The 12,567-nt window shown below is 34.5% G+C and overlaps 3 protein-coding genes and 2 non-coding genes across 6 annotated transcripts; 2 read left to right on the top strand and 3 right to left on the bottom strand.

Annotated features, from left to right (window-relative positions):
* Positions 1 to 1,385: 1,385 nt before the first annotated feature.
* Positions 1,386 to 4,969, bottom strand: RBL (Noc2p family). Of its 2 annotated transcripts, NM_115408.4 has the most exons (9): positions 4,551 to 4,969; positions 4,322 to 4,385; positions 3,995 to 4,103; positions 3,370 to 3,858; positions 2,792 to 3,091; positions 2,383 to 2,706; positions 2,071 to 2,277; positions 1,766 to 1,949; positions 1,386 to 1,672 (listed from the first exon to the last, which is right to left on the bottom strand). In NM_115408.4, the coding sequence occupies exons 1-8, from the start codon at positions 4,657 to 4,659 to the stop codon at positions 1,767 to 1,769; spliced, it is 1,785 nt and encodes a 594-aa protein (NP_567023.1). In that variant the 5' UTR covers positions 4,660 to 4,969; the 3' UTR covers positions 1,386 to 1,672; position 1,766. The 2 variants fall into 2 exon arrangements, with proteins under 2 accessions (NP_567023.1, NP_001326972.1); NM_001339730.1 differs by having other exon boundaries at positions 3,370 to 4,103.
* A 2,672-nt stretch (positions 4,970 to 7,641) lies between these two features.
* Positions 7,642 to 9,139, top strand: EXPA16 (expansin A16). The gene is made up of 3 exons (NM_115407.4): positions 7,642 to 7,942; positions 8,073 to 8,391; positions 8,509 to 9,139. The coding sequence occupies exons 1-3, from the start codon at positions 7,789 to 7,791 to the stop codon at positions 8,816 to 8,818; spliced, it is 783 nt and encodes a 260-aa protein (NP_191109.1). The 5' UTR covers positions 7,642 to 7,788; the 3' UTR covers positions 8,819 to 9,139.
* Positions 9,140 to 10,165: 1,026 nt separating this feature from the next.
* Positions 10,166 to 11,915, top strand: AT3G55490 (GINS complex protein). Its single transcript, NM_001084828.3, has 7 exons — positions 10,166 to 10,269; positions 10,426 to 10,520; positions 10,603 to 10,671; positions 10,762 to 10,862; positions 11,014 to 11,106; positions 11,361 to 11,500; positions 11,611 to 11,915. The coding sequence occupies exons 2-7, from the start codon at positions 10,476 to 10,478 to the stop codon at positions 11,718 to 11,720; spliced, it is 558 nt and encodes a 185-aa protein (NP_001078297.1). The 5' UTR covers positions 10,166 to 10,269; positions 10,426 to 10,475; the 3' UTR covers positions 11,721 to 11,915.
* Positions 11,916 to 11,952: 37 nt separating this feature from the next.
* AT3G55485 lies at positions 11,953 to 12,457 on the bottom strand. Its single transcript, NR_143956.1, has one exon. It is a non-coding gene; the product is annotated as an other RNA (non-coding RNA).
* On the bottom strand, positions 12,173 to 12,372 carry AT3G08485. The gene has a single exon (NR_141457.1). It is a non-coding gene; the product is annotated as an other RNA (small nucleolar RNA).
* Positions 12,458 to 12,567: the final 110 nt, after the last annotated feature.

Genomic DNA, 12,567 nt, shown 5'->3' with positions numbered 1-12,567 from the left:
GCTTGGAGAGAGAGAGATAAAAACGACTGGTTGTCGAAATTAATGATTGTAAGAGGGTACTTCGTAGCCCTTAAATTTCGCTGACAATTTACAAGAAGAAACGAAAAAAGAAAGAGAAAGTGAGAGTTATAACTATAGAGTTAATTATTGCTCTGAACATATATAGTCTATTCTTATTAGCTTTCTTCATTTGGCAAACCCTTTTGGGCACTCTCAGCCTCTTCCTCTGTCTCCTCGTATACCTCTTTTCCCCTCCTCTCCAACTCCTTCACCCAACTGCTTTAAATTTCTTCCCAAAATCAATAAATTACATCACAAGATGACATATTATTACGTCTACTGTAGTTTTTCTTTTATTTTTTATTTCAATTATCATACTACCATCTTTTTCTAATAGCAGACGAATGTTTTTTAACTTTAAAGTATGTATGTTTTTCGTATGAATTTTTAACTTTTCAAAAGTACGAGTAAAAACGTACTTGGTTTCTCCATATTTTTTTCTTTCACCAATGTTTGCTTAAATCATTGTGATCCATATATAGTTACGTTTCATCTCCACTTTTGCTAGAGTTCTTTTTCATATTTTCTTCTTGAATGTGTTGTTATGGATTTTGTTTTGATAATAAGATCCTCTAACTGCGTTGGACCACAGATATTGTTTTGTGAAATACATCAAAACTCTTCGTGTGAAAACATAAACCGACACCATGGCTTAGTAATATCATTGGATAATAATTGATCCAACAGAAAGATATATAGCCAACTTCTCTTCCTAATTTGATTCCTTGATCTCATTAACCACATATTATTGATTCTTGTTGTTATAGTATTTTGCTCATACGTACAGTTTGGTGATTTGAAAAGAAGAAAAATCAAACAAAAAATAGGAGCCAATAGGAAGAAGAATGGTAGTCTTGCACACAAAGTTAAAATATAGGAAATCAATCTTATCTCGTCGTGAGATAGGAAACCCACCGTGCTTTAAATTTGCCGAAGAATCTCGTCAGAGACTGCGTTATTTAAAAGGAGTCGATTAATTTTATTTTATCATAATAATTCTTATCTACAGTGTAAAAATATATCCAAAAGCATAACAAAATCTTAATAATTAAGTTGTTCAATAATATTAGAATCGATGTGACAACAACGTCTCGCCACAATAGACCCTTGGATTGTTTTTGTTAAAAAGCTGTTTTCTTATGTATTAATCCAATATCATGTACATTTGAAATTTAGAAATCTTTCACATCAGTCTAACTTAAAATAGAAATACGCAACTCTCGCTTGCTATATCACAAAATGTCAAATAGTTGATAGTGTTTTGTATAGTATCAGTTACATCCTAAATCGAACTGTATTCATTAAATTTATGAAACCGCTAAATTTTGGAATTAAAAGAAGTAAAGCTTAGTTTTCCCAACATTCTTTCCGAGAGACAGAATAACACGTCTACTACTTTTTACTAAAACACTACAACATCGAATATAGAAACATTTGTTTTTCTCGAAAATTTCTCCTTTTTTCATTACACCAAAGTTTTGCATAAAATGTATTTGTAGATCTTTTCGAAAATAATTCATGAAAGCCAACACTAAGAATAAATAAACGACAGCAAAAATGGTGAACAAACATTTGAGATGTTCCATGGGAATCTGCTTTGGTGCAATCACTGCTGCAAAAACAAAGACAAAAATTCATCAAATGTCTGAGAAAACAAAATTAGTATTGCATAACAACATAATAGTATATTGGTTTCCACACTTACCTCACTTCTTCTTCTTCTTGTTTGTTCCAAGAGCTTTGTCTATGATGCTTTGATAGTATTGTGTATAAGGAGCATTCGCATTTTGCTTTTCAAGCTGCATAAACGTGTCTGCAGATTGTTGATCGTTTGGAGAAAAAGTCACGTCATCTCTCTTCCTCTGAACAAACTCAATGTTCGACTCTACCTACAAATCAAAATCCATTCTCAAATCAATACAAGAGAGTCATTCAAGCCAAGATTCTTAATACTCCACAAAAAGTAGATGGGGTTGGTTTGGTTGCTTTCATCTTGGGAATAAGAATTACCTGCTCGATAAAGCGTTTCACCACCCGCTTCAATCCTTCCATAGTGCTTCTCTCGTGAAATTTCTTCAGCCTCATGACGGGAATCGTTGCAAGATCTGGAAATGATATATGGAAGCTCCATTGAGCAAAGTGGACAGCAAGCAGTTCAATCACAGAAAAGATACACTGTTCTTGGAAGTTTTGGGACTTCAACCAATTCTTAGGCAGCTGCAAAACAAAGAATCTATTAGCTTACCAATGAATGATGTATATTGAAAGTCTACTATGTAAGAACTTTCTACTCCAGAGCATTTATAATGCTAAATTTCGAACCTTTACGGTTGAGACAGCTTCAAGCTTCTGTTCTTGCTTTTCACCATCATTTGTGGTTTTATATTCCAACATATCCAATACCAATGATGCAATGGGAATGAATATACCGCTTGTACGAGAGAGATGGTTGAGCCAGTGGATACATTTGACCCTTAGGAGCAGGTAACGTGGTCCAATAATTAGTTGAGCAACTCCATTTATAACCTGAACTATAGTATAAAGCAGAGGCTGGAGATCACAATCCTGAACGTTGGCAGAAATAAAATTTACCCAGAGATCAACACAATTTATGTACTCCCCACTATGTATCTTTTCAACAGCTTCCTGTTTACAAAAATTGAAAGAGGCTAAGAAGACAAATAAGATAACTTTTAAGTAGAAGAAAAAGCATGCAAATACTAAGAAGCACCTTATTCTTTGTAGCGAGAGCCATCTTCAATAACTTGGCAAGTTGTGTAATAGAAACAGAGGCCTTGGTATAAGACTTCTGCACATCTTGAGAGCATAGCTCAACAAGAGAATCTCTGAGGAACGGACGTTGTTCTGAATTTGCCTTTGGAATATCACAGTCATGTAGAAAGGCTTTGTACATGTTGATTAAGCAGGAATCAAAGCATTCCGAGTTAAAAACCATACTGATGTCTTTTAAGATTAGAAAAGCCTGCTGCGATATAGTCTCTTCACCGGTTACCCACAGATGAACAGATATCTGCACCAATTTACACAACAAAACTTGACTTTCGAGGAAACAAAGAGACATCATATCTAACATTGGGAAAAAATGTCAATTAGAGAAAAGTACCTAAATTGTTTACTCAAGGCTACTATTAGGATGTAAACCAAGATTTGTCAATGCATCTCTCTATATACTATTACTAATGATATTCTAACGCCGTCAAAAAGATAAGGCAAAATTAGATCCTAATGAGTGTAGTCCAATATATAAAAAAATTCCTGTGTGGTAGACAGTGAATATATAGAGTGTACCTTGATCAATTTTTTCAGAAGATCTGGAAATGCGGCCAAAAACACGATAGAGACTCTAAGTTGGGTAAGGGTAAAAGATATTATCTCCAAGTCTCCTGCCTGCTTAACAAGATGCAAGGTACTTCGAAAGAAAGATTTGACCAGTGGTTTTAAACTATCCCATTTTGGGTTGTTCTTCAACTTCAAAATCTTCTCCTTAGTACTGGAATCTGATAATCCCAGGATACTCCTAAAAGTGTGATCAGCTTTTTGGAGGACAAAAATTATGACCTTGGCAAATGTCTCACTGTCTTCTATGTCATAGTATATATTAGGCCTAGCAATCCCTGATGGTTCGTGCCCATATTGACATGCAGCTCGATACCAATTTAACAATCTAACCAATGCTGGAACATACTGCTCCTTATCAACCATGTCACAGCAAGTGGCTAAAAAAGATCTTGAGAGTACTTTGCACTTCATAATATCTGAGTCAGTTTCATTTACCAACTGCATGGGATGATTGATAGTTTCAATGTTACTTTGCTGTATAAACAATAAGAGCATGCTAACAAAACCTGAAACAACAGAAAATAGCTAAAACAAAATTTGTGTTCATATTTTCACCAAACACTAAGTTAAATACCTCATCCAGATATCCATCACTATCTGAATCACCATCGCGGAGAACTTCATCATCATCCTTTCCGAATACTGCATCTATTGCTATATCCTGAAATTCTTCTTCTTGACATCTGAAAACGTATAGGCGAGAAATCATTTCACACAGTGCATAACTAATATTCGAGCTATCAATCTTTTAAAAAACTAATGAAACACAAAGGCAAATGGAGCAAACTTTACTTAAATAAAGTAAGAACAGAGAAGCAGCGTATGCAAGAAACTCAAACGGATAACTGCACACAGATGTTTGAGTGGCAGGACTGTACAGCTACACAGTCAAAACTCTTACCTCTTCTTAGGTTGTTGCTCTACCTTCTTCTCCTGTTTATCTCCTGCTTGGTGACGCTCATTTCCTAAAACCACAGAAAGTTATCATTGGCTCTAAACAATCAGCGAGAAAATTAGATACAAAGTACAATAAAAAATCAAATCTTTCAACTATAGCACAACCATTATGTATCCAATATTCCAACACTAAAAAGGGAACATAAGAGAAGTGAAAGCGAAGAATAACTTACTCTTTGCAAATTTCTTCTTGATAAAAGGCTTGAGCTTTCTGCTTCGTTTCTCAACAGACTGGAGATTTTTCTTGGCAAATTTCCTAGCTTTCTTCCCCAGCTTACCCATTTTACTGCGACTGCAAAAGGGTTTCTAGGTATCAACTCGGGATTCAATAACTAGGTCGATAAATTTGGATTCTCAATCTACAAATTTGACCCAATTAAACAACTAGGGTTTTGCTCAGTTCCTCCAAATACGAGCATAAGATAAGTAAAATAAGAAAAATTCACTGGTAAGAATCGAAAGCACAGAGGAATTTGAGAGACTGAGAACGCGGCGGTGAAGTAACAAGTAGAGACAAGTCAAAAAAGGGTTTAGGGTTTTGGTTGGTTGGGTTCACGGTGTCAATACGACAATACGGATCCGAATATCCGGGTCAGCCCGACCTTGTCTATACAAACAAAATCTGTAAACCAAAAACAAAAAAAAAGGAAAATTAACAAAAATCTAAACATTTTTACAGCAAAAAGATTGTTTGTTTTTGGAGAATAAACAATTGTAGTGAATATGGTGCGACATAATTATAGGTATTTTATTATTTTTACTTGATAAAATTATAATTATCAAATTTATGCTACAAATCCTCTCGTGAAATCTGTTTATGTTAAACAGTGTGACTATGTGTCAGATTTAATTTTAGTTTTGTCAAAAGTGAATTAGAGATGATATATATAACACTCAATACTATATCTTGAACTTAAAATCTGTCTTATTTTACATTTTCGATTACATCTTTCTCTATAGAATGATTTCTTAGCTATTTCTTAAGAAAATTCTAATTAACAAATATCTCATCGGTTGTCCATGATATTAGTGTTCAAATTTCGATGGAGCATATATGTAGGATCATGTTTAATTTAAATAAACCAAAGATTCATTTATGCACAAACATAAAAAGTCATCATGTTTAAGCTAAAATCCGAGGTTCCTTTATAAATCATTTTGTATGATTTCATGTATTGCTTGATTTGGAGTTCATAATTAGCATCTATACTTACTTGTATTCCAAGCCTAAGGAATTGCTGCGCATGTACATGTTTGTGACATTATTTCATGATTTCAGCGCTTTGTATTAGTATTAATTAAGCGCACACATCATTTTCTTCCCAAAACAAAGGTTCCTAGATACGTTTCTCAAATCAAATCAAAGAACAAGTGTTATGTAAATCAAAGATTCCTTTATAAATCATTTTAGGATTAGATAACAAACTTTACTTGGATTAATAACCATACACTAATACCATGTCAAAGTTCAATAGTAACAACTTAATAAGTGAATTAACTCATATACAGTAGGAGACTATAGGAGTACTATACTTGCTCAATATATGTGAAATGAATCGATATTTTAAAGACATATAGTTGGATTCATATATATCATATCAGATTGGATCTTTTGGGTTGTGCTATATATCATGTTTTCATTGACATATATTTGGATTCATATATATATATATATATATATATATATATATCATATCAGATTGGATCTTTTGGGTTGTGCTATATATCATGTTTTCATTGTCAGATGATCAAATACATGATCGTACGCCGTACATGCCCTAGACCCTAGTCCTCTTGGAGCAGTGGGTCAGATCTATTTATGTACTTTATATTTGTTCGACATACATTTTTCCACATTAATGTGCAACTTCCGTAGACTGTGATACCATTCAATACACACGGACATGCCTTACAATGTTTTAGCATATCGATCGTCAAGTTGTTTTGTTAGTTGGAGATGAAAAATTGAGAATTGGCATCTATATACACATAATAAAATACATAAGAACAATAGATAGACATAACTAGAAGTGAAAACTGTTTTTGTATAAAGAATGAAATAAATGAAAAGACGAGAAATCGTCGGGAGAGAGTAGAGGTAGATAATAAATTCACATGCAAGTGGTTACGTATGCGTTCATGTGCATTTGGAAAAAATATAATACACGTCACTAATTACACGTATATATACACTATTATGTCAAATGTATCTCACTTTAATTTTAACTAAATTAGATACGACTTATGATTTATAGTTATTTCACATTATCATATCTACTAAAAAAAGAAAGAAAAATCTGTAACCACGAGAAGCTATAAACTTTGATTAATTAAACATAACACGTATGTATATTTTTTGCTGGCGTGGATGATGTGGCAGATATACAAGATCTGGTTGGTGCATAGATCTGCTTTGTCATCACCAAATGTCGTTAATGCTCTTCCACCGTCACCGCCCCTAACTGTTTTCCTCTTTTTTAATTTCCATCTCATGCTTCACTCACTTCGATTTGCCAACATATTATTGTTAATTATGAAAACTATCCCAATGGATTGATTATTTACATTTTCATAATTTTATTGCATAGTTGTTGTAGATAATTTTTTAAATATAAAATGTATGGTTCTGGTGTATTTTTTTCATATGCTTCATGTTTGATTTGCATTTTTTAATGATAAAAATATATTGCACTGGATTTAAATAGAAATTTACGATATTACTTACAAATAACTCGATTTGTATAAATGCATCATGCATGACAAAAGTTGGCTACGTAGACGTGCTGTGTACGGCGTATATACCTAAAGTATCAATGTATTAATTTGAAAAGCGTCGAAAATATAAACTTTTGTTCAACCATGGCAGAGTTTATACATATGCACATTATTCATATTTTTGGTAGAACTTCGAAATTATTTTATGAACACTAGAAAGACAAAGTCATGCATATGATGTCAACTCAAATTCTCTATTACGTTGTTTAATTATTTCATCATCGTTGCTTCAAGAACGAACCAGTTAATTGTTAGTTTATATTGTATGACTGATATAATTTCTACGTGGTTGGACATTTTCCAATAAGCTATTTTAATTTGAAGTTAATCTCACATTGTATTATTAATAGATCCCAGAGTTAATCGGATTAAAGATCTCATCTCATTGCAATAATAATAAAAAGATCACAAACGGTTATGAACCTATATTTTCACCATCTACTTTCTAAATATTTGTCTAGAAAAATACTAATTTCGGCCAGTACCATCTATTTCTCTAACTTTGGAGTTCTCTCCACCAATATAAATAGCGATCTTCACAAGTGTATTTTCCACCATCCTCAAGTTCCTCTCTAAGCCTTCTAGTCTAACAATTTTCTCAAGCTTTCTCCAATTCAATTAAAAATACTTACCAAAATGGCAATCAATCCATTGATTCTCTTAACCATATTCCCACTCTTCCTTCTCTTGAGCTTCACCGACGCCGGAATCCCTAGAGTCTTCTCAGGTGGTTCTTGGCAAACCGCTCACGCCACTTTCTACGGTGGAAACGATGCTTCGGGAACAATGGGTCAGTCTACTCTCCTTAAACACATATTTCAAGAACCATACTTCATTTATCATTATACCAACTCTCTAAAACAGAGTGCTCTGTTTCTTGTTCCTTTAATTTACTTTTGTTTTTGTTGTTGTTATTTTAGGTGGCGCGTGTGGATACGGGAATCTGTATAGCCAAGGATACGGAACAAACACGGCGGCGCTGAGCACATCGTTGTTTAACAGTGGTCAAAGCTGCGGCGCATGCTTCGAAATCAAATGTGTCAATGATCCCAAATGGTGTCACCCGGGTAATCCTTCTGTCTTCGTAACCGCAACCAACTTTTGCCCTCCAAACTTAGCCCAGCCTAGCGACAATGGTGGCTGGTGCAACCCGCCACGCTCTCATTTCGACCTCGCCATGCCCGTTTTCCTCAAGATCGCTGAGTATCGTGCCGGCATTGTCCCCATCTCTTACCGCAGGTATACTTAAACATCCCTATATGTAGCCTACGATTTGAGAAATGATTCGTATATAAAAGAAGTTGCAAATGCAATGAATCAAAATGCTAAGATTACGAAATGTGGGTATTTGTATAGGGTGGCATGTAGGAAGAGTGGAGGGATAAGGTTCACGATCAACGGTCACCGTTACTTCAACTTGGTGCTGATTACGAACGTGGCCGGAGCAGGAGACATCGCGAGGACGAGTGTGAAAGGTTCAAAGACTGGTTGGATGAGTTTAACTAGGAACTGGGGACAGAACTGGCAGTCTAATGCTGTTCTCGTTGGTCAGTCACTTTCCTTCCGTGTTACATCCAGCGATCGTAGAACCTCTACTTCATGGAACATCGCTCCTTCGAACTGGCAGTTTGGACAAACCTTTGTCGGAAAGAATTTCAGGGTCTAAAGTGAATTGATGATACCGAAACATTCGAAATGGTAGAGACAAAAAGAAGCTCCACTTTCGATTTGCACATCTTTGACTATGTATTTTTCTATTAAGCTTTTTACTGTGCTGGGGAGTTATGTGGTAATTATTGGGAAGTGTAAGAAAGACAAGTTGAAGTGGCTGTTGATAAAAGTTGTAAACAGCCCGCAGCTCTTAAAATTATATGCATGGTTTGCTTGTAATGTCAAATTTCATTATATAATCTACCACTTGCTTATACTAAAGTTCGATCTTCTCTTCTTTTCTCTGTTAGCATGAAAAATGTGGCTACAATATTAATTTTAATTCATATATTCAATAGTAGTAGCACAATGATCTTACTTCTATGCAAATTTTTCTCAGAGTTGTAACACTGAGTGTCTTATGAAATTCACTACAGTAACTCTTGAGTAGTACCATGAATCCTAAGACATTGTTGACATGAGTTATATAATTCAACTAAAATTAGTTTAGAATTGATCTTCTCTATCGAGTTGAATCGATTTATTTAGTTATGCAATCAATTAATTTATATCAAGTTTGAATTTTCTTTGATATAAGAAATGTGAAACTTTTTTTAAAAATCACTAAGTTTTTTTTTTGTGCGAAAAAATCACTAAGTTAAATTTGATTATTTTCACAATACAAATATATTTTAGAATTATTATTTCTTTTCACCATTTTTTTCCACTTAGTAATAGTTTTTTTTTTTTTGATTGTCGAGCCACTGATCTTATACAGTTCGATCCGGTAAGCGAGTGACCCGAGTTCTCTCTCGCAAGTTGCAATTGATTCCTCCAACGCAAGCATCTCCGATTTCTCTCTTCAACAAATTGTGTTTTGCATTCCTCTTATGTAAGTTTTCCCCCATTTCTCTAAGGTTTTTGCGTCAATTTCAATCCGTAGACCTAAATCGTTTTTTGTTCTATTGTAGAAACTTTACCTAGCTTAGTCGGAATCAAATCGGCCGTTGTGAATGTGGAAACCCTTATTTCTCTCAGAACTGGCATTGAATTTGAATAGATTTGGACTTTATATTGTACAAATTTACTTACTGAATTGAGTAGATTTAACAGCCATTTGTGTTAACTAGAGGAGAGAGGTTTTATGAATTTGGACTTGTTACTACTGTTCTAAACTCTCTTAATTAGAGATGTTAAAACGGGCTTAACATTTAGGGCCGGCACTAGTCCGCTAAAGAAATTAAAAGCCCTAGCCCTAATAAAATCAAAAAAGAGAATTTCGGGCTTATATAGGGTTTTGGTGAAAAGGTTTCGGGCTTCAATAGAGCTGGGCCTAAAACTTTTTTCTTTTCTTAATTGTTTTTTTTTTCTTCGATATAAAATTCTCTTCTTCAGTTCTTCTTCTTCAAACACTCTCTTCTTCTTCTTCAATCTTTTCTTCGATCTATTCTTCGTTTGTGAGTAAAGGTTTGATTTGTGCTCTATATCTTTCATCTTTCTTATTTTGAATTGATTTTGAATTGCTTTGGTAAATCTGAAATCTCAGATTTGAGTCTGACAATCTATTAAGAGGTTGATTTTTGACTTTTGAGTGTCTTATGGTTTGCTTTTAACTCCCCGCAGACCGCGAATTTAATCTGAAGGTTAAGGTGGTGTGAAATCAGCGTTAGGGGATGGCGAAGTACTTTGACATTGATGACATACTTATAGAGGAAGAGGTCACCTTTCTTCTCCAATAGCTTTGCTTTAGGCTCTCTTTATCAAATAAGAAATCTGATCTCTATTGTTACCTTGTTGCAGTTTGTACCGGTTTTATTCCATAAAACAGCAAACGGAGTGACTATTGATCCAAGTGCAGAAACAAATTGTGTCAGTATTCTCCTTCCTAGTGCAAAAGTTTGTAATGGATATATCATATTTTCCTTTCTGATATGATTTTTGTGAGATTTTCTGGTGCAGGCTGAACAAGGCTCTAAAGTTGAACTTCCCTTCTGGCTTGCTCATGAGTTGCATTTGAGGCAAGCTGTTACCATAAACCTTCCTCCCTGTTTTGACCAAAAGTAAGCATTCTGTAGCTTAACTGTAATGTTGGCATTGTCAATTTGATTCTCTTTCTTTCTTTTTCTTCTGCATCTATGGTCAGATGGCCTTTAAGCAGTTGCTTCTTTTACCCTGTAGCAGTCTTTTCATGGCTTTGTTTGTTTTGTGCAGGACGAGGCTTGAAGTTCAGGCTGATGCTGCATACGTCGATCTTAGATCGCGATGTCCATACTTTTATGAATTTGGATGCAAGATAGAGCCACTGTGAGTTCCTCCTTTTAAGACTCTGTCCACTCACTTCCCCTTCATTTTGATGTTGTCTTATCTCTTGGCTTCAAGAACAAAAGTCGGTTTTTCTGGTGTCAATTTCTAATCCTTGGGAAAGATAGCTGTTGTAGAAAGATTTCAACGTGAATTGAGCATGAATATATCAAGCAAGTTGTCTAATTTTTACAGTGTCTGGATTAAAGTAAAGCTATTTTCTGTGGTGGTAATCATACTGATTTTGGTCTAAACAGGGTCACAGATAGAACACTGGGAATCTTGCTATCGACTGCGTTTAAGATCAGATACAAAGAGGCACTGACAAAAGTATACACAGCAGCTCACATAACAGCTTCCAAGTACTTGTCGTTTTTAACAAAAGAAGAAACAAACTGTAAGTAGCCTTTATGTTTTGAACTCTAATGGTAGTGAATTTAGTGTTTAACCATCTCAAGCTTGTACCAAAATTAACAATCTGTTTTTGTTTCTGTGTTCTTTTTGAAGTGTATGAAGCAGCTCACTTGTCGATGACAGCCTTCAAGAAGTGGAGAACAGGTGGTCCTAGATTCCAGAGAGCTTCAATACTCGGAAGAAAACGCAAGGATTCTAATTAAGTTCCCTATAACTCTTTCTTATCATAATTATCCAATAGGGTGATTGTAGCATATAACAATCTCAAAATGATGTAACTGGGTAACATACATTTGATTATGGTTGAGTCAAATTGCAAACCTTTTCGTCGCAATATGGATCGATACTTAACTTAATTATGTGCTCTTCATTTAACTCAAATTCATATCTAAATGGTGATTCAGTTTTGCTTCTTCGTACCAATAACAATGCCATATGATAATGTTTCTCTCAAAATTAATCGATTGTGTTTGTTATCAATTCTTCAAAGAATGGCCAAGTTGATTCTGATATTTTTTTTTGTTTGTTAAAGAAGTCGATTCTGATATTACATGTGTGAGTTTTGTTATTACAAATTAACCGACATTTTCATGGAATCATTGTAAGAAGTAAGAACACCACATCCAACACAAAAATTAAACGAAAGTATAGTAGAAGGGCTCATATCAAGTGTAACTTGGAAGGACCGTCACCGAGGGAAAGGTATGAAAGAAAGAACCCTAAATCAAAAAAGGGAAAAAAAAACATTTTATTAAATGTATTTCTCCTTCGATTTCGATTTGAATTTTTTCCTCCATCCCATGAGAGTTTTGTTCACACTCACCTCTCAAGCCTCTCTCTTTTTAATCATCGCCCACAAATATTTTAAATTCCAGAAAAAAACTCATTCAAAACAAAATTTCAGATTCATTTTTCGGGAAAGCATATACAGAAGAAAATCACATGAAGATGAAGGCGACTTAAGCGTATAAATATAAGATGGGTTTAGGGTTTTGAAGAGCCCATTCTTGATGGGCTTTATTCGGATTATCAAACCGGTTTAGGATCTAC

The sequence above is a fragment of the Arabidopsis thaliana genome, chromosome 3 (genome assembly GCF_000001735.4).
Source record: "Arabidopsis thaliana chromosome 3, partial sequence".
Taxonomy (NCBI): domain Eukaryota; kingdom Viridiplantae; phylum Streptophyta; class Magnoliopsida; order Brassicales; family Brassicaceae; genus Arabidopsis; species Arabidopsis thaliana.
The sequence above is the reverse complement of the archived record's forward strand: the minus strand, read 5'-3'. Positions and strand labels throughout refer to the sequence as shown.